The 23581-nt window shown below is 32.6% G+C and overlaps 1 protein-coding gene and 1 pseudogene across 1 annotated transcript; one reads left to right on the top strand and one right to left on the bottom strand.

Annotated features, from left to right (window-relative positions):
* Positions 1-14763: 14763 nt before the first annotated feature.
* On the top strand, positions 14764-16800 carry LOC128132812 (60S ribosomal protein L2, mitochondrial-like; annotated as a pseudogene).
* A 1993-nt stretch (positions 16801-18793) lies between these two features.
* On the bottom strand, positions 18794-19762 carry LOC111885816 (uncharacterized). The gene is made up of 2 exons (XM_023882053.1): positions 19310-19762; positions 18794-19027 (listed from the first exon to the last, which is right to left on the bottom strand). Exons 1-2 carry the CDS (start codon positions 19760-19762, stop codon positions 18794-18796), a joined length of 687 nt encoding a protein of 228 aa, XP_023737821.1.
* Positions 19763-23581: the final 3819 nt, after the last annotated feature.

A 23581-nucleotide genomic window follows, 5' to 3' on the forward strand; every position in this document is an offset into this window, starting at 1 on the left:
TAAAGCAACTAACTTGTTTTAACTGTTTAAATTACACTAATATTACCGGCTAATACATGTTTTAACCGGTAACTCAAAGGAAAAATAACTTAGGAAGGTAACTACCTCTTATCCGTGTTCACATATTGGCATTTTTTTATTTTTTGTACATAAGAAAGCAACTAACTTGTTTTAACTGTATAACATCCCAAAAAGCATGACCAAAAATTTCGTTTTTAAATTAATACTAAAACCATAATTGTTAAACCATTAATTTAATACTCCGGCACCGGGCCACGCCCGGCATCAGGCCCCGCCTGGCATCGAGTCCCGCTCGGTATACAGATCTGTCTCTCTTAGTTCCAGCCAGGGCTTCAGCAATGCAAAGTGAGTCTCCTCACTGTGTGAATGTGTCTAAGGCCACAATGCCAGCCTATGTAGTCTATGAGTAGGAAGACCTGGGGGTTAGCCCTAGGCATTGTATGCTAGTATGTTATTCCAGACCAAGGTCCGATGTCGGGCGGGTGCCCGAGGAATGTTTGCATGTTAAATTATACCTGTTGTCTGTGTGATACCTGTATGTGCCTGGTAGGGAGGTGAGTGTGGGCGAGGTCTCGTATCTCAGCATTAGCTGAGTACGGACGATGTTTTGTATCTTATTATTAGCAGAGTATGTTTCTTAGGACAAGAATACAGTAGAGTATGTTTATTTATGTGTTAGCATGTTATATGATTGTATGTGTTTAGCGGGCGGGGCCCGAAGACAGGCGGGGTCTAAGAGACAAATATGTATACCAAGCGGGGCACGATGTCAGACAGGGCTTTATGCCGGGCGGGGCCCAATGCCGGAGTATTAAATTAATGGTTTGACAATTATGGTTTTAGTATTAAATTAAAAACAAAATTTTTGGTCATGATTTTTGGGATGTTACACAGTTAAAACAAGTTAGTTGCTTTCTTATGTACAAAAAAGAAAAAGTTGTCAATATATAAACACGAATAAAAGGTAGTTACCCTCCTAAGTATTTTCCCATATTAATATTAATATATTTCTGCAATTTAAGAGACAAACTACTGTTATTTCAGATATATTATATATTTTCTTGTCGATCAAACCGCTTGTTTAATAAATAAAAAAACAAACACAATACAAAAAAAATGTGATGGTCTGATGGATGGCAGAGGGGTTGGTGAGGTGCATGAAAGATGAACATATTGGTATGACGCATTCCTACTGTTGGATAGGGTGTACACCAGGCACTGGGACCACAGAAGACAGTATTGATGACGTCAGCAATCAGGCTCAACAACTGACCTGGGATCTCCACTTAAAATTTGACCTGCTCAATTCAGTTTTCTGACACGTGGACTACCCCACAACATTTTTCCCATTCAAATATACATTTTATAAGGAATAATAACGTAAATCCAAAATCCCCTCCAAATATTTTATTTTAATTTTTATGTTAGTATAAGACTAAAATTTTTGTTTATGAAAAAATATAAATTACTGGTAAAAAAAATAAAATAACTATTTGATATTTTTTTTTTCGGATATATCAATTTCATTGTTGATGTGTTTCCATTAAAATATCATTATTTTATCATAACTTACTAATAAGTCACAAACTAAAATTAAGTAATGATCTGATCACTTTTTTCCAATAAGATACGTTTTACTGGTTTTATTATTGAGATGGAAACTTAATCGTTAAAAGAGCTGATGAGATGTATATGTTTGAGGTTATATAATGTTATGTTTACCATTAACTTGATATCCTGCTGCAGTGTATATTTTTTGGAATATAAAATGCATCCAACAAAGACTACAATAATTATATAAACTACCAACAACTTCGTCATTTTTGAAATTTATAAGAAATTTCAAATTTTCTATCTAATCTTATGTAACCCAGCATATCATTCTCATTAATTCACTTCCCATATTTTTTTTTCGGAAACACACGTTTTACGAGTTTCATTGATGACTTGGACACATAGATATAAATGAGCTGATAAGATGAATATCTTTTTTTACAATAAACATAGCACTATATAATCAATTGTATCTCTCTCATCTGTTAATTTAATGTTTAGACGTCCAGGTCAACAATGAAACTAGTAAAATGTATGTTACAGTGAAAAAATGTCAAATCATCACTTAATTTAGTTTAGGACTTATTCGTAATTAAGATAAAATAATGAGACTTTAATGGAACCATGTCAGTAATGAAACCAATAAACCGAAGAAAATGGCAAAATCGTTATTTTACCGATAATTCATACTTTTTCACAAACAAGTTTTAGTTTGACACTTATACGTAAATTAATGTAAAATGTTATGACTTTTTTAGAAATTTCCCTAACGTAAATACTAAAATAGATGGAACTATTTAAATAAATAACTTATTTTATTAATAAATATTAATGCAACAAATTTTATAATGCCACCGTAATGAATAATGTTTTGTGTTTATTTTTAATGTTTGTTATTTTTTTCTCGTAATTCAATCGCAAAACCTTTCATATATTCAATATCATTTGTTTGAAACTAGAAACAATTTCATTAAAACTAGTATCTTGCCACAGGTGTATAATGGAAAACAAGGAGAAAGATAGAAAAAAGCTCATGCAAATATTTTAGAATGAGATATGCATTCTTTTATAAGGTTGTTGCATCAATCAACTCATCTTAACGTGCCCTTATTCTTTTACTTCGGTTGATCCATAGATGTAAGAATCTAAAATTTAGAAAGATTTGATTTTTAGTCAAATATTGATCAAAATGGCAAAATGGACATTTAGGAGCATTTGACAAGTTTATGAAGTTGCGACTTCATGAAAATGGCCAAGATAAGTTTAATTCTTTTGAATTCGGTCTTAAATAGCTTGCCTCTCTACTATTCTTCGATCTTTAGAGCTCCAAGGAAGATCATTCTTATACTTGATGATATTAGAATGAGGTTTCTTTGGGGCGATGATGGTGAAAAGAGGAAAATGAATTGAGTTTCTTGGGATTTAGTCACTAAACATAAGAAAGAGGGTGGTATTGGTATGAGTTCTCTTTAATCGACTAATTTGGCTTTTCATGCCAAATGGTGGTGGAGATTAAAAAATGGAGGTAATTTCTTTTGGTCTTCATGCCTTAAGTTAATCTATAATTTAAAACTTATTGATGATAAACCTATTGCCAAGAATTCCATAAAAGGTGTGTGGCTAAATATATCTCAAATTGGTGTTGACTTGCATGATAAGGATTTGTCTCTCTCTGAGCTTTTTAAGAGGGTTGTTGGAGATGGAAGTGACACTTATTTATGGAAAGATGTTTGGTGTGAAGATTTTCCTTTGAAAGACTTATTTACGAACTTGTATTCTTTAAAGACAAATAAAGATTGTCTTATTTTAGATAAACGTAACAATGATAACGATGTTGGTCGAAGGTGGATTTGGAATTGGTTTAGGCAGCTTAGGAGAGGCAGGGAGGCTGCCCAATTTTTGGATTTAATAGTTTTGCTTGACAACTTTCAGTTTGTTTGTGGAATAGATAGGCAGCGTTGGAATGGTGATGGTGCTAGTGATTTCTCTATTAAAGCTCTTCATGCCTTGATTGATAAACATGATAGTGGTGAGGAGAATTCTTTCAAGTGGTTGAATTGGATCCCTTTAGAGATTAATTGTTTCGTTTGGAGATTATTTAAAAACAAGATCCCTCTCATTCAAAACCTGTTGAACTGTGGTATTAATGTTCATTCCTCCTTATGCCCTTTCTGTTAGATCAGGGTCAAGACTCTAGATCATGTCTTCTTCCATTGTGATATGGCGAAGGTTTTATGGAGTTGGCTTGTGGGGTGGGCGGCGATTAACAAGAATCCTCCTAATTCGTGCAAGGATCTTCTGCAGTTGTTGAATTCTAAGACTATTGACAAAAAAAAATTTAAAAGCTTAAGTTGGCGATCAGTTGTTCCACTTTATGGGTCATTTGGAAAGCGTGTAAAGATATTGTCTACATGAACGTTCAACAAGCTTCGATGCTTTTGGTGGATGATATTTGCATTAGCATATTTAATTGGAGTAAATTTAGATCCAAGTTAGGCTATACTGATTGGTTCATTTGGTGTACATTTTCTATTATGAATGTTCTCTTATGCTCAGTTTATTTGTATTTGGCTTAAGCATCTTGCTTAATTTTTTTTTGTGCTAATAATACTGCTCTCCGTTAAAAAAAAAACAACTTAAATAAGATTAGATGAATGAGTTCAAGAGAAGAAATGCATGATAAGATGCATTTTGGCCAAAAGGATAACATGGAAGATTTATGTTTTTGGGCCAACTTTGTTACTTAATAGATAAAGACTCGTATTAAGTTAGTGAGAAATGACTTAACAGAGTTGTAGAGTGTATCCCCAAATTCATGTGGATATAAAGATAATATAAAATGGGTTTAAGATGAAGAAGATATGTACACTAGAAAATTGGAAGAAAATGTCTCAAAGCTAAAATGGAATCAGCTAAGGAACTATTGTCAAGCAGTTACCACGACACAGAAAATGGCTTGCCACGATGCAATAGCGTAAGTATGTTACCATTGACCATAAAGTCTTTAGGGAACCACGACGCAGTAGGTACTGAACCACGACGCAGTAGGGACTCTACTACGGCGTGTTCATGCAATCAGAATATGCGTTTTAACCTATTAAGAGCTCATTTCGATTACTTCTCATAGGGGATCAATTGCAGAGCTGGAGAGGGCGATTTCGTAGCCAAAATGGTGCCATGAAAAGATAGAGATGGTGGATTACTAGGATTTTCATCCTTTCCGAATTAAGGTAAGATTTCTCCATTTTTGGTGAAATTGTTAGTTTAGTTATATTGGTTGAGTTGATCAACCTATAACTTGATTATGATGTAGATGAGAGTGTTTATAAGCTTTAATCAAGCTTAGCAAGTGATTTCCATGGTGAAATCAACCCAATGAGAGTTAAGGTGTGAAACCCTAACTAATGAGATTATGATTGATGCATTAGAAGTTAGAATATAATGAATTTAGGTAGTATGAGATGTTTAATTCATTGGTTGGGTTAGATTAAGAGTTAGAGCTTGAGAAGTTAGAATATTGATCCATTAAGTGGTCATTTTGACAAAGAGAGTCATTAAGCTCTTAATAGGCTAATACAAGTTTTAAGAAACATGATTTTGTGTATGAATAGGCCTAAGAGCAAAGAAGAAGGAGCATGATGCATCAATCGAAGAATGAAGCCAAGAGTAGTTAGTTTTCACTAACTAACAAGATGGGTTATAACTCTCATTCTCTCTTTCTCTCTAAATAATGATTATATGCTTTATAATCTTTATATATATATATATATATATATATATATATATGTGTGTGTGTGTGTGTGTGTGTGTGTATGTATGTTGTATTATAATCACGAGAAAGAGAATGTATGTATATATATATGTTATTAGTATTGTGTAGAATACCTGAGAGTAGATAAGAAAAAGATAAAGATTAAGTACTTTATGAGTTAAGTACTAAATGAGTAATATAAGATCTCTTGATGAGATAAAGAGATATAATGTCCATGGGACAAGACTTATGTGATGAATCACATAAAATAGTTAGAGATGTATAGAAAGATGATTCCTTCGGGATGCTTCTTTAAGTTCTTCTTATTTATAGCAACAATGCAAAGTTTATAAATTATACAAAAACATGAGGTTAACAGTTGGAAGTGATCTATCTTCTATTGAACAAATAAGGGATTTTGCAACTTGGCTTTTAGACATAGGAGAAGGTAATCTTGGTGGCCTGAATGACAGTGAAGCAATTGTTGATATTCCTAAAGATATTGTCATTACTAATACACATGATCCTATAGGTTCATTAATTAGTTTTGTATATCCTTCTATACCGGAAAACTTCAACATTCTTGATTATTTTCAAGGAAGAGCAATACTTGCTCCTAAGAATGAAGTTGTCCAAGAAATAAACGATCGTTTGTTGTCATTGTTACCAGGAGAATCAACATAATACTTAAGTTCAGATAGCCTATGCCGATCCGAGTTTCTTCATGATAAGTTTGATACAAATTTATACTCACATGATGTTTAAATTGGTCTTAAAGTCTTAGGTCTGCCAAACCATAAGCTCATTTTAAAAATCGGTGTTCCAGTTATGTTATTGAGAAACATTGATCAGAAAAATGACTTATGTAATGGGACTAGACTACAGGTTATATCTTTGGGTAAACGTGTTATTGAGACAGTTATCTTAACTAGAAGTAATATTGGAAACCAGACTTTTATTCCAAGAATCTTTTTAACTCCTTCTAAAGACAAGATCCATTTCAAATTCCAAAGAAGACAATTTCCATTAGCTGTGTGTTTTGCAATGACAATTAATAAGAGCCAATGATATTCTTTATCGAATGTTGGTTTGTTTCTCAAGGATCCTGTTTTTACACATGGTCAATTGTACGTTGCTTTATCTAGAGTTTAAAGTAGACAAGGATTAAAATTGTTGATTTTAGATAAAGATGGTAGACTAACAAATAAAACATGAAATGTTGTGTATAAAGAAGTTTTTAGAAAATTGTAAAAAACTTTGTACAATTTTATTATTTATATAAATTTTAGTATTCGTTTTAGTTAAAATTATATTTCATTTTATAAAATTATAACTTTTTTGCATATCTACAAATACAAAATACCAATTGCATATTCAAACCACTAAAGGTTCGTAATTTCAACCAATAATTATGTCATTATCAAAACATATACACTTTCATTAGTAAAATTTTTATTATCAATTATCAATTTCAAATAAATAAGTTATATTTTAACTAAAAAGTAATTTTTAATTTCTAACCCGTGATGCCTACGGGTTATAACCTAGTATTTGTATATTTATAGGCTTTAGGCCCACGTGGCCCTATGTATCTTCTATATGTTTGTGATTGTATTCGTGTTCGAGATCAATGAGAATAATGAGATCAATGAGAATAATATCATTCTACATAAATGCCATGTGAGAATTAAATGAATTGCCATATGATGCCATGTAATACCATTGTGAATGCCAAGATTTAGTGAATCTTAAATTTAGTTTCGCCAAACAAGACATAAACCATGAATTGTGAGTTTGTTATCGTGGGTGGATACATTGTCTTTGTCCATTTCTAAATGCTCGGGGTTGAAGGCGATTATTTTTATGGTTTGGTGGGTCATATGGAAACATCGAATTACTTTGGTGTTCGGTTCTAACAAGTCTCGAAAGGATGTTATTTTTTATAGTATTATTTTTGTTTTGTTTAATGTTAGATTTCATACACTTAAAATGAGTTGGATTTTCTTGGTTACAAAATCCAATTATGGATATGTACATGTAATTTTTTTTCTTCACAACCTATTGCTAATTGTAAAATGTAATCGCACAACAAAAATGTTTACTTAAATACTTTCAAATCATGGTCGTTTAGGTTCGACTCGTTTACTAGTATTACTGTGAATATAGAGTTACCAAAAAAGTAAAGTGTAATTCTATTTTAACTTTCATTATAATCTATCCTAATAAATGAAGATCATTTTGCCAAATGTTATATTCTCATTAAATTTACTACATGTAATTATGTAAATTTTTTAATTAAATTTAAATCCACATGTCATTTTGTGGTTTTTTTGAATTAAATCAATTAATATGACACATAATACTAAATTTATATATGTAAAGTATTAAATATATTTAATGTGACAATAAATGCAAAAAAATCTTAAAAAATATATATGATATATTAAAATAGACTGAATATGATAATAAATTTAATGAATATGACAAAGAATCATTGATATTATGGATGATGTTGTTAATAGTATAGTGATTCTATTTATTCATTAGAATATGTCTATTTATTTTAAAAAATTCTTAATATTTAAACTTTGATATATTTATTTTAATCAACCCGTGTAATATATGAGTTTCACAGCTATATATGATATTAAATTACAATAAATACGTTTCTTTTTTTCTTATTTTAAAGTTGTATATTAAAAAATATTTTCTTTTTATACTTTAATGTTCAATCATTTTTTAAATTAACCCGTGTAATACACGGGTCTCACACCTAGTTAGTTAATACACATTGATTTCGAAAATAAAATATATTTCATCGTGAATATAGAGTTAATCAAAAACATAAAGTGTAATTATATTTTAATTTTTATTAAATTTATTGAATGCATACATATTGATTTAGAACAATAAAACATATTTTCATCTATTGTTTGAAGATTTCATTCCAAAATCTAAAACTTAAAACCGAAGAAAGTTTATCTATTCGTTTTCATTGTTTCCAGATATTTGAATTGGATTTCGAATAGATGTCATAGAATAAATATTGATTGGACCGTGTGGCTTAGAATAATTGTATAAATTTTAAATTTTTTGTAGGTTCGAGTATCTTGCTAATTTTGTTTTGTATAAAATCCGATTGTTCAAACAATAGTTGCTTATATATTGTTAGTACGTCATTTCATGTTTGCTCTCGTGGGTCGTGGCAAGACGATAAAAATCAATAAGAAAGGTCATCATATTTTGAGTATATATATATATATATATATATATATATATATATATATATATATATATATATATATATATATATATATATATATATATATATATATATATATATATATATATATATATATATATATATATATATATATATTGGTTGTGAGATTGGCAGATAAAAAAAGTGACAAGCATCCAAATTATTTAGAGTAATTGTAAGTGAGTTTATTTTTCAAACTTTTTTTTTTAAATAGTAGTACAAGTTAACTATTCATAGTAGCTTTCCAAGTGTTTATGAGGTTTTTTTTTTTTTTTTTTTTTTAATCTTCCAAAACTATTCTTTATTAATTAGTAGTTGTGAGATCCATACATTACATGGGTTAATTTAAAAAAAACTAAATACAAAAGTCAAAATATTTGACAACTTTGAATTTATAAGAAAGTAAGAAAAATAATGAATTATTATAATAAAATTGTTTTTTATCTTTTAAATTTATACAAATAATTTAAATAAATAAACAAAAAAAACTACTAAACTTTAATTTTGAGAATTTTGAAATTAGAAAGGTAAGTTAATTAATGAAAATTGATATTTATTTATTACTATATTTATTGCAATTATTACATTAAAATATTATATGAAATTTAATAAAATAGAAAAACTTATAAAATTACATATGGAAAAAAATTTAATTCAGAATAACTACAAAATAACATCTGACAAATTGAATTAGAATATAACAAGTGAGAAAAAAACCTTCATTTATTAGAGTAGAAGATTTATTGCAATTATTATATTAAAAAATTATGTGAAATTTAATAAAATAGAAAACTCGTAAGATGACATATGAACAAAAAATTAATTCAAAATAACCATAAAATGATATTTGGCAAATTGATTGATAGTGTAATAAGTGGCAAAAAAACTTCATTTATTAGAATAGATGAAAATATATTTTTCTATATCTCCTTATATATCGTTTATACTTACCAGCAAAGCTTATTAACTAGTTTTACAATCCTATGTCAAACAAGAAGGTGTTGCTTTTGAGATGTTGTCTTATGTACTTACAGTTGTGGCTCATCTGGAAAACTAAAAATGAAGCTATTTTCAGGAACTCTAGACTGCATTTCTTTAAAGACTGACGGATGACATTTAGTCTCTGGTTTTTAATTGGATTAACCATAGGTCTAATTTCAATGTTTTAGATTGGCCTCAATGGTCTTGCTCACCTTTACCTAATTTTTTCTTGTAATTTTGGTTCTAACGTCTTGCTAGTTTTTAATGCATTCTTCCGGTTCTAAAAAAACTAGTATTACAAAACATTATTATTTTTTTTTTTATCAACTATTAACTTGTTTTTCAACTATTAGTTATTTTTTGGTTATTAACTTTATTAACTAACTTTTCAGTTAATATATCAAATATAGTCTTAACCCTTATTTAGTGTTAATCGTTAGTTATTATCAAGTGGTTGGAAATCAACCACCACAACATTACTAAAAAAAACTAACATCATAATGGCCCCTCCAATAATATAGGGCCTTCTACTAATTTGAAGCCTAGTTATAAAAAACATGATTGAAACTCATAAAATTTATTGTATGATAACAAAAATCACTTTGACAAAAGTTACGAGGGTCCATCTAGGAACGAACCCAATTATTATCATACAATCAAAGTCTTTATAACTTTTATGGCAGTGTAGGAGTAACTAGCCAAACAGGTACTCAAAAAACGATCCAAAATCAATTCCGAAGAAAATTTAAGTTTACTTTTTTAAATGTAACAAGACGAAAATTCACAGAAAAACAACTTATCTAATACACTTGAGATAACATGCGACATCATACAAACATTCATACATGTAAGCAGCAGGTATGTAATATGTGCATATAGACATGTCATGCAAATAGATGAATACTTGCTACCCATAATCCATACTATTTATAACCTATAGATCTACAGTCCATTTGACCATAAACGTTATGTATGTAGCAAGGATCCAAAACTACAACTATAGTTGCACTTTTATATAACCTTGTTCATTTTACTACTATGTATCATTTATTTTTCATAACGCAATTATTTTCAACCTTAGGGCATCTCAAACCTACTTTCAAACTTTATTTTTTTCTTCTATTTCTTCATCCATTCTTCTCCAACCCTACCTCATTTTCACCTGCATTTTTGGAGATATGAATAGTATTCCCCATAGTGGGGATGATTCTCCATAATGGGGATGGGGGAATACTATTCAAATCTTCAAAAATGGAGGTGAATGAGGAATACTATTCATATTTCCAAAAATAGAGGTAAAGTTTGGTTGCTAATTTTAGTTCCGCTCATTTTTATTTTATACATTTCTAGTTTATTTTACCTATTAATTATAATTTAAATTTAATATTTAATATTTATAATATCATGTTATATACTAATTTATATTAAGTTAAAATATAATATATATTTGTTAAAATCTAATTAGTAGAGAGATGTATTTGACAATATATATAAGTTATAAAAATAAAATATTCTACAAATATATTTTCTGGAATAGAATAAAAGTCACTATTTTGGGATAGAATAAAAGTCAATTTACCAAGGAAAAAATAAAAACGGGAAAAAATAAAAATGGGTTAGAGATGATACTACTAAAACATTCGAAAAAGCTAATTTTCTAGATTCTGCAGATCATAAATTGATAATTAATAAAACACCCGTATAGTTTACTATTCTGCCAAAAACGCCCAAGTTTATAAAAAAATATACGTAAGGGACCATTTTTGCCAAACTGTTCACCAGTTTACTATTCATGTTGGAAGCCAAGTTTAATATATATATATATATATATATATATATATATATATATATATATATATATATATATATATATATATATATATATATATATATATATATATATATATATATGGCAAAGTGAATATATATAACAGCCTCACACAAGCTTAGGTATAGAATCCCTTTAAACTATATTATTTTGATTCAAATATAAATAAAGCGCTTCTTATATCCTATCCTAAATGGTAGATTTGTCATTTCTTTTCTTAATTTCAAAATCCTTTAGTTTCTTTTCCGATTAATTTTGACTTTACTTTTGATGGTTCAACGAATTGGCAGCAAATTCAATTGCAAATTGATTTTAGTTTGCATCACTTAAAATAATGTTCAGTAAAGAAGAAAAAAAGAATCTTAGATACAAATACATTTTGGTTTGCATCATCTTCCATAATCCTGGTCACGTATATAAAATTAGGAACCATAATCAATAAAATCAAATTTTATGTCTGTGTAGGAATTAAGGAAGAAAAAACACCGTACGAAGAAAACCTTATGAAAGAAAATGTTGAAATCACAATTAATTTTAGGAAATGACTTAGTTTACAGATTTGGAGAAAATGGAGTTAGGATATTCAGATTTTTTAGGAAGGAAATCACGGTAGTTAAATCAAGATTAAAAAGGTTATAACTTAGCAAAACGACGTAGTTTAGGGGTTCTATACCTAAGCTTGTGTGGGGCTGTTATATATATTCACTTTTTGCATATAAATATATATATATATATATATATATCTTTACTATATTATTAAGGATATTGCCAATTTCTTGAAATTTAAGAGGTACTACACCTACTGCATAATATACAATCAATTTATTCATACCTTTTAATACTCCTGTCATATTTCCGTTTTACAAATTAATTGCATTAAATATTCACATTTTCGTTTGTCAAATTAATGGTATTAACATTGACGTTTCATGGATTGAATAAAAAAAGTAAACATACTATTTTTCTCATCTGTCCTCTACAATCGCATTTTCCCTCAAACAAATAGCAAAAACCCTATTTTGAAAAGGCGACATCGCACCTCATCTGCCTAACTCATCGTCATGATCACCATCGGTAGTGAATCGCCACCCACTTCCCAACCTCGCATCACTCATTATATCTGTATCTGATCGCCATCGCCGCTACCTACTGTACTCTCGCAACACTTTTTCGGTGACAGGAAACCACCACGCTCTCTCTTTATCTCATCTGTCCTCTACACTCGCACCACTCGCTTGAGATTACTTCGAAGATTAGCAGCTTTCAGATGAGATCCAATCAGTCTATCAGCCGTAAGGTTTTTTTTTTTATAAATGCAAATTCGAAGTTGAAATTGTCATGTTCAAGAGAAATGAATCTGAAAAAGGGGCTCAATGAAGATTGAATTTGATGTCGGAATTAATGTGCAAATACAAACTTTTTTTTTCCAATTTTGATGTCAGACCTAGCTCTTTCAAATTATTACATGTTCGAGTGTCGTCTGTGTGTCTCTAGCCTCAAAACCCACGTCTATATAAGGTCAATATGCTTAAGGGTATCGGTAGTCACCCAAGGCAAAGTTCTGTTTTTGAGGTTTCAGCTTTGCTGGGATATTGGTTCTCTCAGAGTGTTAATTTGGTAATAGTAATGCCGAAAACACGTGTTTTATGAATTGCTGATGAAACAGGTGACCTTTTGAATTTGTTTGCTTGTAGCTCTTCTTGTTGAACCCTAACTTCAATTTTACAATAAGAAACAACCTTTTTGACATCAGAAGCGAAACTTTCTTTGGCATTCCTAGACCCTGGTATACTCTTTTAAATAAAAAGAGTTAATTTTGTTCATGTGCATTTCAGTAAACACTTATTTGTACATGTAAAAATGCAAATATATTGAAAGAATGAATCATATGCTGATAAAGTAAAAAGAAATTGGTATTTAAAGCTGCATATTTTCAATTCAAGATGGATAATCAGTACCAGAGAGATGTCATTTCCAGCTTTCTTAATTTGATTGTAGAGATGTGGTGCTTAGGATTTGAACATTACTGATTATACTGTTATCTGAAATTCATGTATGATTTATCCAAACAAAAACAGTTTTACTGACTTTATCATATTCCTACAGGTGCTCAAAATTTGAGCTCTGAAAGGCCACTTAGGCAATTCGTTACAAGTAAAGACAAGTCAGCAGGTAGAAATTCAAAGGGTCATATCACAATTTTCCACAGAGGGGGAGGGGCAAAATGGTCACAAAGAACAATTGACCTAAAACGCAACACTTCATCAGTAGGTGTAGTTGAACGAATCGAATACGACCCAAATCGCACTTCACGGATCGCAGTGGTCAGATGGGTCAAAGGGACAGCCGTTGACCACCCGAAAAAAGTCAACTCCCTCCAAAAAAACTTCACCCCACCCCCAAGATCCTACCCTCCATCTCCATCAAAGGTCAGTTTTCATTCTCTTCAATTCACGGAATGTTAGAAGACAAAAAGGTGGAATCTTTAAGGCCTAAAACAAATCATGTAGTGGTTTGACTTTCAAAAGGTAGTATGAACTTGAGTAGTCAAAGTCAAAGTCAAACAGGGACCCACATGAGAAATGTTAAGGATGTTTTATTGTCTGCTTATTCATCTTCAAATGGAAAAAAAGACATGATGCTCCTTCTTCGTTTGTGAACGTTTTGGGTGTCCCAAGAATGGCAGTGGCAGGGGCATATTTTCAATTCAAGATGGATAATCAGTACCAGAGAGATGGATAATCAGTACTAGAGAGATGTCATTTCCAGCTTTCTTAATTTGATTGTAGAGATGTGGTGCTTAGGATTTGAACATTACTGATTATACTGTTATCTGAAATTCATGTATGATTTTTCCAAACAAAAGCAGTTTTACTGACTTTATCATATTCCTACAGGTGCTCAAAATTTGAGCTCTGAAAGGCCACTTAGGCAATTCATTATAGGTAAAGACAAGTCAGCAGGTAGAAATTCAAAGGGTCATATCACAATTTTCCACAGAGGGGGAGGGGCAAAATGGTCACAAAGAACAATTGACCTAAAACGCAACACTTCATCAGTAGGTGTAGTTGAACGAATCAAATACGACCCAAATCGCACTTCACGGATCGCAGTGGTCAGATGGGTCAAAGGGACAGCCGTTGACCGCCCGAAAAAAGTCAATTCCCTCCAAAAAAACTTCACCCCACCCCCAAGATCCTACCCTCCATCTCCATCAAAGGTCAGTTTTCATTCTCTTCAATTCACGGAATGTTAGAAGACAAAAAGGTGGAATCTTTAAGGCCTAAAACAGATCATGTAGTGGTTTGACTTTCAAAAGGTAGTATGAACTTGAGTAGTCAAAGTCAAAGTCAAACGGGGACCCACATGAGAAATGTTAAGGATGTTTTCTTGTCTGCTTATTCATCTTCAAATGGAAAAAAAAGACATGATGCTCCTTCTTCGTTTGTGAACGTGTTGGGTGTCCCAAGAATGGCGGTGGCAGGGGCATATTTTCAATTCAAGATGGATAATCAGTACCAGAGAGATGGATAATCAGTACCAGAGAGATGTCATTTCCAGCTTTCTTAATTTGATTGTAGAGATGTGGTGCTTAGGATTTGAACATTACTGATTATACTGTTATCTGAAATTCATGTATGATTTATCCAAACAAAAGCAGTTTTACTGACTTTATCATATTCCTACAGGTGCTCAAAATTTGAGCTCTGAAAGGCCACTTAGGCAATTCGTTACAGGTAAAGACAAGTCAGCAGGTAGAAATTCAAAGTGTCATATCACAATTTTCCACAGAGGGGGAGGGGCAAGATGGTCACAAAGAACAATTGACCTAAAACGCAACACTTCATCAGTAGGTGTAGTTGAACGAATCGAATACGACCCAAATCGCACTTCACGGATCACAGTGGTCAGATGGGTCAAAGGGACAGCCGTTGACCGCCCGAAAAAAGTCAATTCCCTCCAAAAAAACTTCACCCCACCCCCAAGATCCTACCCTCCATCTCCATCAAAGGTCAGTTTTCATTCTCTTCAATTCACGGAATGTTAGAAGACAAAAAGGTGGAATCTTTAAGGCCTAAAACAGATCATGTAGTGGTTTGACTTTCAAAAGGTAGTATGAACTTGAGTAGTCAAAGTCAAAGTCAAACGGGGACTCACATGAGAAATGTTAAGGATGTTTTCTTGTCTGCTTATTCATCTTCAAATGGAAAAAAAGACATGATGCTCCTTCTTCGTTTGTGAACGTGTTGGGTGTCCCAAGAATGGCGGTGGCAGGGGCATATTTTCAATTCAAGATGGATAATCAGTACCAGAGAGATGGATAATCAGTACCAGAGAGATGTCATTTCCAGCTTTCTTAATTTGATTGTAGAGATGTGGTGCTTAGGATTTGAACATTACTGATTATACTGTTATCTGAAATTCATGTATGATTTTTCCAAACAAAAGCAGTTTTACTGACTTTATCATATTCCTACAGGTGCTCAAAATTTGAGCTCTGAAAGGCCACTTAGGCAATTCGTTACAGGTAAAGACAAGTCAGCAGGTAGAAATTCAAAGGGTCATATCACAATTTTCCACAGAGGGGGAGGGGCAAAATGGTCACAAAGAACAATTGACCTAAAATGCAACACTTCATCAGTAGGTGTAGTTGAACGAATCGAATACGACCCAAATCACACTTCACGGATCGCAGTGGTCAGATGGGTCAAAGGGACAGCCGTTGACCGCCTGAAAAAAGTCAACTCCCTCCAAAAAAACTTCACCCCACCCCCAAGATCCTACCCTCCATCTCCATCAAAGGTCAGTTTTCATTCTCTTCAATTCACGGAATGTTAGAAGACAAAAAGGTGGAATCTTTAAGGCCTAAAACAGATCATGTAGTGGTTTGACTTTCAAAAGGTAGTATGAACTTGAGTAGTCAAAGTCAAAGTCAAACGGGGACCCACATGAGAAATGTTAAGGATGTTTTCTTGTCTGCTTATTCATCTTCAAATGGGAAAAAAAAGACATGATGCTCCTTCTTCGTTTGTGAACGTGTTGGGTGTCCCAAGAATGGCGGTGGCAGGGGCAAAACCAGAATTTTTTGTTCCAAGAATGAAAGATGATGTGAAAGAGAATGAAAGTTTGTTGCTTAATGAGGTAAAAAGGTGGGATAAGGATAGTGTTGTGTGGGGGCATAAGATGAAACGAAAAGCAGTTGTTTCTTGGCGGAGTTTGAGACAAAGGGAGATTTTAGGGGTTGTTAATGAGTCAGAGTCAAAGTCAAAGGTGAGAGAAAGTGAAAAGGTGGAAAAAGATGAGAAATTTGGAGTGGATCGAGCTCCTGTGAGTTATATATTGGCTACCTAAGTGTCGATTTATCTGTTACCTGTCTGTTGTGACAAAAAAAAACAACATAAATCATAATTATACTGAAAAAAACAAATATTTAATCGGGGCTGTAATCAAAAGTGTACATTTATATATTATTATTTTAACATTTGCACAGTTTGACATAATTGGGTTTGTAATCAAGAGTGTACATTTATATATTATTATTTTAATTTTTGAATAAAATATCTACAATTTAATCGTCTCTACAATTTAATTTTTGAATAAAATATTCACACTCAGCGCTTGGCGCGGGTAAATGGCTAGTATATATATATATATATATATATATATATATATATATATATATATATATATAAGGTTAGGTTATTTTGTTTTCACTATCTATTGTGTGTCTGTATGACTGATTCTGGACCAATCATTTTAGTTATTTTAAAAAAGTAATTAATGCATATTACATGTTGAAGATATAATAGGTATTAATTACATCTTCAGCATTTAATAAGCATTAATTACTTTTTTAAAATAACTAAAATGATTGGTCCAGAATCAATCATACAGGCACACAATAGATAGTGAAAACATTTGAACCTATCTCTCTCTCTCTCTCTCTCTATATATATATATATATATATATATATATATATATATATATATATATATATATATATATATATATATATGTGTGTGTGTGTGTGTGTGTGTGTGTGTGTGTGTCAGAAAAAGGGGGCAATACATCAATGTTTTAAAACCCGGGTGGACCAGGCCGGTTGGACCGTGACCCGGGGTAAAAGGCGGGTCAATTGAAAACGGTTTTTTTTGTAAAAATACGGACTGGATCGAACCGGCCGGGTTTCCCTTGAACTGCGGTTCGACCGCTTATGTTGAACCGGTTAAAACCGGGTTGACCCGTTTTAATAGGGTTTTGATGGTTGGATACAAGTAGTGAACACCAAAACACCGAGTCATTTGCAGTTTCTTTAATGTTTTTCAATATTTAAACTTTGTGTACATCAAATTATAGGTTTTATATGTTTATGTATTATGTAGGAAAGTAAAAATATATAAAAATAAAAAAAGACCATAAACCGAGTTGACCCGACGGTTGAACTGGTTGAACCGGTTGACCCGTGAACCGGTCGTCACACCGGGTCAACTAAAAACCCAGATTTTAAAACATTGCAATACATATAAAAGCTATTATATATTTGGCATTTTTACGGTATATTATTATTATATATTACTTCGATAAATAAAAGTCACTATTTTGTATAGAAATTTTTAGTGAGACCATTGTGACCCTTATATCCAATTTTGTATGTATTAAAACGGACAGGACTTCTCTCATTAACCTACATGATAGCATCTAAATTTTTGAAACGGTTTCTCATTTATGTACATAATATTCGTATGACATGTTAAACATTCTAAAATGACTAGTCCTCTTAGTTTTAACAACTAACAAGGTAGTCAGAGTGGAAATATCTTTAATCAGTTATATCCACCGCATATCATATATGTGGTGGGTGTCACATCAGCACCATATTTCCATACTACTGACATGAAATACATACCACTCAACATCAATATTTTTATTTTTTTAATTAAAAACTACAATAAAATTACATTTTTAATAATTAAAAAGCATTCATTTTTTTAAACTAGTATTTCATTAATTATAAAAATAAAATTACAACTTCAAACTACATTACTTAATTAATCTAGAAAAAAAAATTACATTAATTAAAAAAAAACAAACAACATACATATAAAAAAACCAATTTTCGTTCATGTTACGTTGGTACAAATGTTCTGCGACATCTTCTCAAAGATTGAAACACGTTTCACTGTTATGAATTTCAACAACTCGCTCTAAAAACTCATTCGTTCCGGGTACGGACTCCACAATTGGAATGACAACGTCGTTCGGATCATACGTGCAAATCGCTCGACCTGCATCTTCAATAATCATATTATGCATTATAATGCATGTTAGGACAATTCGTTTAATTCTTTCTTTATCTCAGAGTCGTGTAGCATATTTCACTACATGCGATGTCTGCTAAAGGACTCCAAATGCCCTCTCGATATCCTTTCTCACCGATTCCTGTTTTTTTTTTTTTTTTGTAAACAACTTTGCATTTTCACTTCGAGGAACCGAGTATGCATTCATCAATGTAGAATAATCCAAGTATATCCCATCACCAAGGTAGTAACCATATTTGTACGTATGCCCGTTCACCGTGAACGTCATATCAGGTGCTTTGCCAGTCCAAATATCGTTGAAACTAGGAGACTGTCCAAAAACTTTAATGTCATTGTTAGACCCCACTACTCTCAAAAAGGCGTGTCATATCCACAAATCTTGAGATGCAACAGTTTCTAGGATGATAGTTGGTTCACTTTTATCTCCTCGAGTGAACTGACCACGCCATGCATTTGGACATTTTTCCCAAGCCACATGCGTACAATCTAGACTGCCAAGCATACCGGGAAATCGATGCCTCTCTTCATGAGCCAAATACAATCTCTCAATATCACGTTGGGTAGGTTTGCGCAAATATTATTCGTGAAAAACCTCATACACACATGCATAAAACCAATCGACACATTCAACTGCGGTCCTCTCGGATACTCTTAAGTATTCATCAGATGCATCAAATGATATACTGTATCCCAAATACCTAAGAGCAGCCGCACATTTTTGTATACTACTAAAACTCATTCTTTCTCTAGCGTCGGGTTTTTGTTTGAAAAAATCATAATGAGATTCCAAAGCGTTACTAATACGTAAAAATATAGTCTTATTCAGATGGAAACGACGTTCGAAAGAGTCGTCATTATAAAGGCAATTATCGGCAAAGTAATCACGTATCAATAAGTCGCGTGAGGCTTGGGGATCATGATTGGCGACCATCCTTGTACGAGCAACATTCAAACTTTCTTCGTCGTGAATGTGTTGCACAACGTTGAAGAATGTCTCGACGAATTCTACGTCGTCATCCGAATCAAAAGTTTTTAAGAATTCCATGTGTTTTGTGAAATCTATGTGCATGTTTTGTGGTTTTAAAGAATAAATGTTAGAATGAAGATGTAAATTTTGGTGAAAATAGGAGATTTATTTATATGTATTGAATGGAGTTTGAAAAAAAAGGCCAAATGACCGTTCGACGGTCAATAAACCAACGACCAATCAATTTTTCCGTTTAAACTCGTCATCGGGAACACGAAGAACAACGACCACGCTCGACCACGAAATGTCGGGGTGGTGTGCACGAAATTTTCTATTGGCCACATGGACCACGGATGCTCTATACCTTATGGTCTAAGACTTTCATTAAGAGAAATAAAATATAATAGTTAAATCACAAAATTTATATTACCCTAAAAAACTCATGCTTGTTGACAAGCATACTGACATCAACTGCATTTAAGCTACAATCGTACATAAGTTTTGATTTTACACAAATCTAGTAACAATAAAATAGCATGCCAAAATGTACTACATGCATCCACCATTAATGCAAACCAGATGTGTATATGAAATTCTTAAAGGCAGTGAAAGATGTGGTGCAAAGAGGAGGACCACAAAGACATTATAGAAGTGAGGGCAGGGCCATATGTGCAAATAAGGAGAGGCAAAACTGAGCTATCCTAGGGTCCAATATGGCTTTTTCATATTTGGGGAGTAACACACACAAACAGTTTGGAAAATTTTACATTTCCCATAAAATCTGGTGTGTTGTGACAAATTTATTTTTTCTAAAAAAAAAAATCAAAACTAGATCTAACAAATAATGCAAAACAAATTATCACGAGTCGAAATTATTTAACATTGAGTATTTTTTTTTTCTAATAACAAATCTAATCTAATCTTCTTGTAGTTTCATTTCACGTATGTTTCAGATTGGGTATGAACCCTGAAACTTAACAATGAATGACAACACATAATAACAACACATAATATTGTTGGCTAAAAAGCCTTTGACGATGAATACAAATTTAATTATTGAAATTCAAACATTTTCAACCTAGATATGACTCAACAAAATATTTTAATAATTAAACAATATAAAACCATCTATAGACATAAAAGTCCAATTATTAATCGGTTTATGGCGTCAACAATGATGAAATTGTTAGCTAAATGTGATGTCAAAACTGCATAATTTTCTAACTTCAACAATAAAGATGCAAAATCTTAATTAAACATTTGAACATCCAAACGACTTCCTACAAATTGAACACAAAGAGTTGTAGAAAGGTTTTCGAACTATAAGCATGCAAATATTAGGATACCTTTCTTATGGTAAAATATAAGTAACAACAAATTGAAGCTATAAATGTCATGTTAGGAATAATTACAAGTTTTAATGTCTGATTTTCTTTGAAATATTTTGGGTTAATGACGTAAAAAGGTAATTTATTTTAGGATTTGTACATATTAAGGTAACAATGTTTTTGTGTACATATTTGTCAATTGAACTTGTTTGACCTGATCACATTAAGCTAATATTACCGGTGATCTTAGGTTTTAGTTGATTCGGTATATTACGTGCCATATTCACCTTCTGTTCATCACTTATTTAACCCAACGTTGGAGGTTATAATTTTTACCCTAGAGAGAAACGATTGATGCCCTAAAATGTCGACAACTCCTTCAACATTCCCCCTATCACCACTAAGGCATGTATTTACTCCTTGCTATTGTGGCCTTTTACCTTGAATCCGCATATCAAGGACAAAAAAACAACCCTGCCAAAAAGTTTATGATATGACCGGTATGTCATTATTTCACTTCTTGATCCTCTGGTTTTATTATTGGTTTATATAGAAAGCAAAAGAAAGGTGTGCTTTTTGAGAATGGGTAGAACCATATGAAACACTTGAATCTGTGTAATGTCACATTTTGTGTAACATTCAAGATTTGGTATGTTTCCTTTTTAACACTTATTGTAAATTTCTATCATTTTAGTCCCTAGTTAGTACGTTGGGCGTACTCAATGAGTATGTTTAGTGTACTAGCTCATCGATGGCTTGCAGATGCACCCACGTACGCGGGGTGTGCGTAGGAGTACGCATGGCGTACGTAATGCAGGGTCACACCCTAATTTTTAGGGTTTGTGTCCTATTTAAAACAACTTAAGACACCCTTGGACCTTCTAATGAACAACCTCCATCTCTCTATACCCCAAAATCGAAACCCTAGTTGTCATTTGTGAGATGTGAGCTTGAAAGTTAGTTTTGGTGGTGTTTTTGGTGAAGTATAAGTAGAAGAACAATTGGAGGGTGCTTGGGAGTGGCTTGAGCTTGTAGATCTAGAGTCATCTTCATCATAGCAATCCGTTTGAGGTAAAAAGCTCTCATCTTGATGGTTTTTTATGCTAGATCCAACTTAGGGTGTTATTTATGCATTTTGGGTCTTTAAAGCCATATTTTAGATTATGGTCTACTCTAGAAGCCATGGAGGTCAGATCTTAGCACATTTGAGATCCATTGTCCATAAAAATGCAACATTTATGAGTTATTTTGGTTCATGCATGTGTTAGGTTACTTTTTATGGTTCTGCTTAAGTTTTGGGTCTTATTAAGACATACATGGGAGTAAAGTTGTCAACTTTACGTGTTAAGTCGCCATTTAGGATCAGAGTTAAGAGTTGGCATGATGGCTTAACTGATTAAGTTCTTAATGGGTTGATTAGGTTGTCTACGGAGTACGCGGGGCCTACCCAGCTCGTATGATGTACGTACTGGCCCTGTAAGGAATAAGCTAAGCGTAAGTCTAAGTACACCTAACGTACTCAACAGTTTGACCATCGGTTGACTTTGACGGGTTTGGGCCATATTTTGGACTTTAAGACTTTGGACCTTGTTGGGCCATTGAACTTCTGACTTTAGGTCATGGATAGACTACAAGATTTCTTGGAATTAGGTCCATGATGGTTTTTGGGCCCAATTAGGAAGTTGGGCCATATTGCGCCTTGGGATGCCATTTAGGAATTTGGACCTTTTGAGCAAATGGGTTGGGCCAAGTAAGGAAAAAGGGTAAAATGGTCTTTTACCCTAGATGTTGGACAAGTAATTTAGATTCTTGATTATGGGTCGAGATCCGATTATTGATTGGATATTATTTGATGATGTTAATGTGGGGATTTTCTGGATTAGCAGATTAAGATTTTATTTGAGAGATTCAACATCTTAAGGTGAGTTTGCTCACCGTGTTTAGCAGGCCGAAGGCACTAATGTTGGCTCATGGTTTATTATGATTAGGATGTTAGTTGTCTGTGTAACTCCGCATTTATGTTTTATGATATGTGTTAACGTTACCATGAACGATCACGTTAAATGTAACAAAAGTCACAAACGAGACGTTATCTCGTTAGGACTTTGGCCAAGGCCCGGTCTTGGCCAATGAAACTTAGCACCGGGGTGGCAGTTCATTTCCTTCCATGAGGGATGAATATCCCCCACGATCTTCTCATTCACTCACGACCAATTAGGACGTGACAGAAAGCTTAGGTAACACCCAGAACTGACATCACCAGGCAGTTAGTTAGCATGGGCGTGATCCTCCCAGTCAGAGGAGGTCACATCTCACACTCATCAGATGAGTTCCCCACGATCCGTTAATAGCAGGTATAAAAGGATCTCTTCCTCCACAAGGAAGGGATCCATCTTCTCTCTCACGAATATTACCCTAAAATTACCTCCATCAGAAAACTAACTTGATCGTCGGAGCGACGTCTCGGGAGAACACCTGGACATCATTTAACGATTCTTCTCTGTGTTGTGATCTCAGAAAAACTCTCAAGGAAAATCCATCGTTCGACATCTAAATCCCTGTTGCACAT

The sequence above is a fragment of the Lactuca sativa genome, chromosome 3 (genome assembly GCF_002870075.4).
Source record: "Lactuca sativa cultivar Salinas chromosome 3, Lsat_Salinas_v11, whole genome shotgun sequence".
NCBI classification, from domain to species: domain Eukaryota; kingdom Viridiplantae; phylum Streptophyta; class Magnoliopsida; order Asterales; family Asteraceae; genus Lactuca; species Lactuca sativa.

Excerpts from the sequence above, each read along its gene's own strand:
- LOC111885816 (XM_023882053.1), bottom strand. The coding sequence starts at position 19,762 with ATGGAATTCTTAAAAACTTTTGATTCGGATGACGACGTAGAATTCGTC. Across the intron at positions 19,028-19,309 it reads TTTATGCATGTGTGTATGAG|TCTCCTAGTTTCAACGATAT; the intron begins GTTTTTCACGAA and ends GTTTTTGGACAG.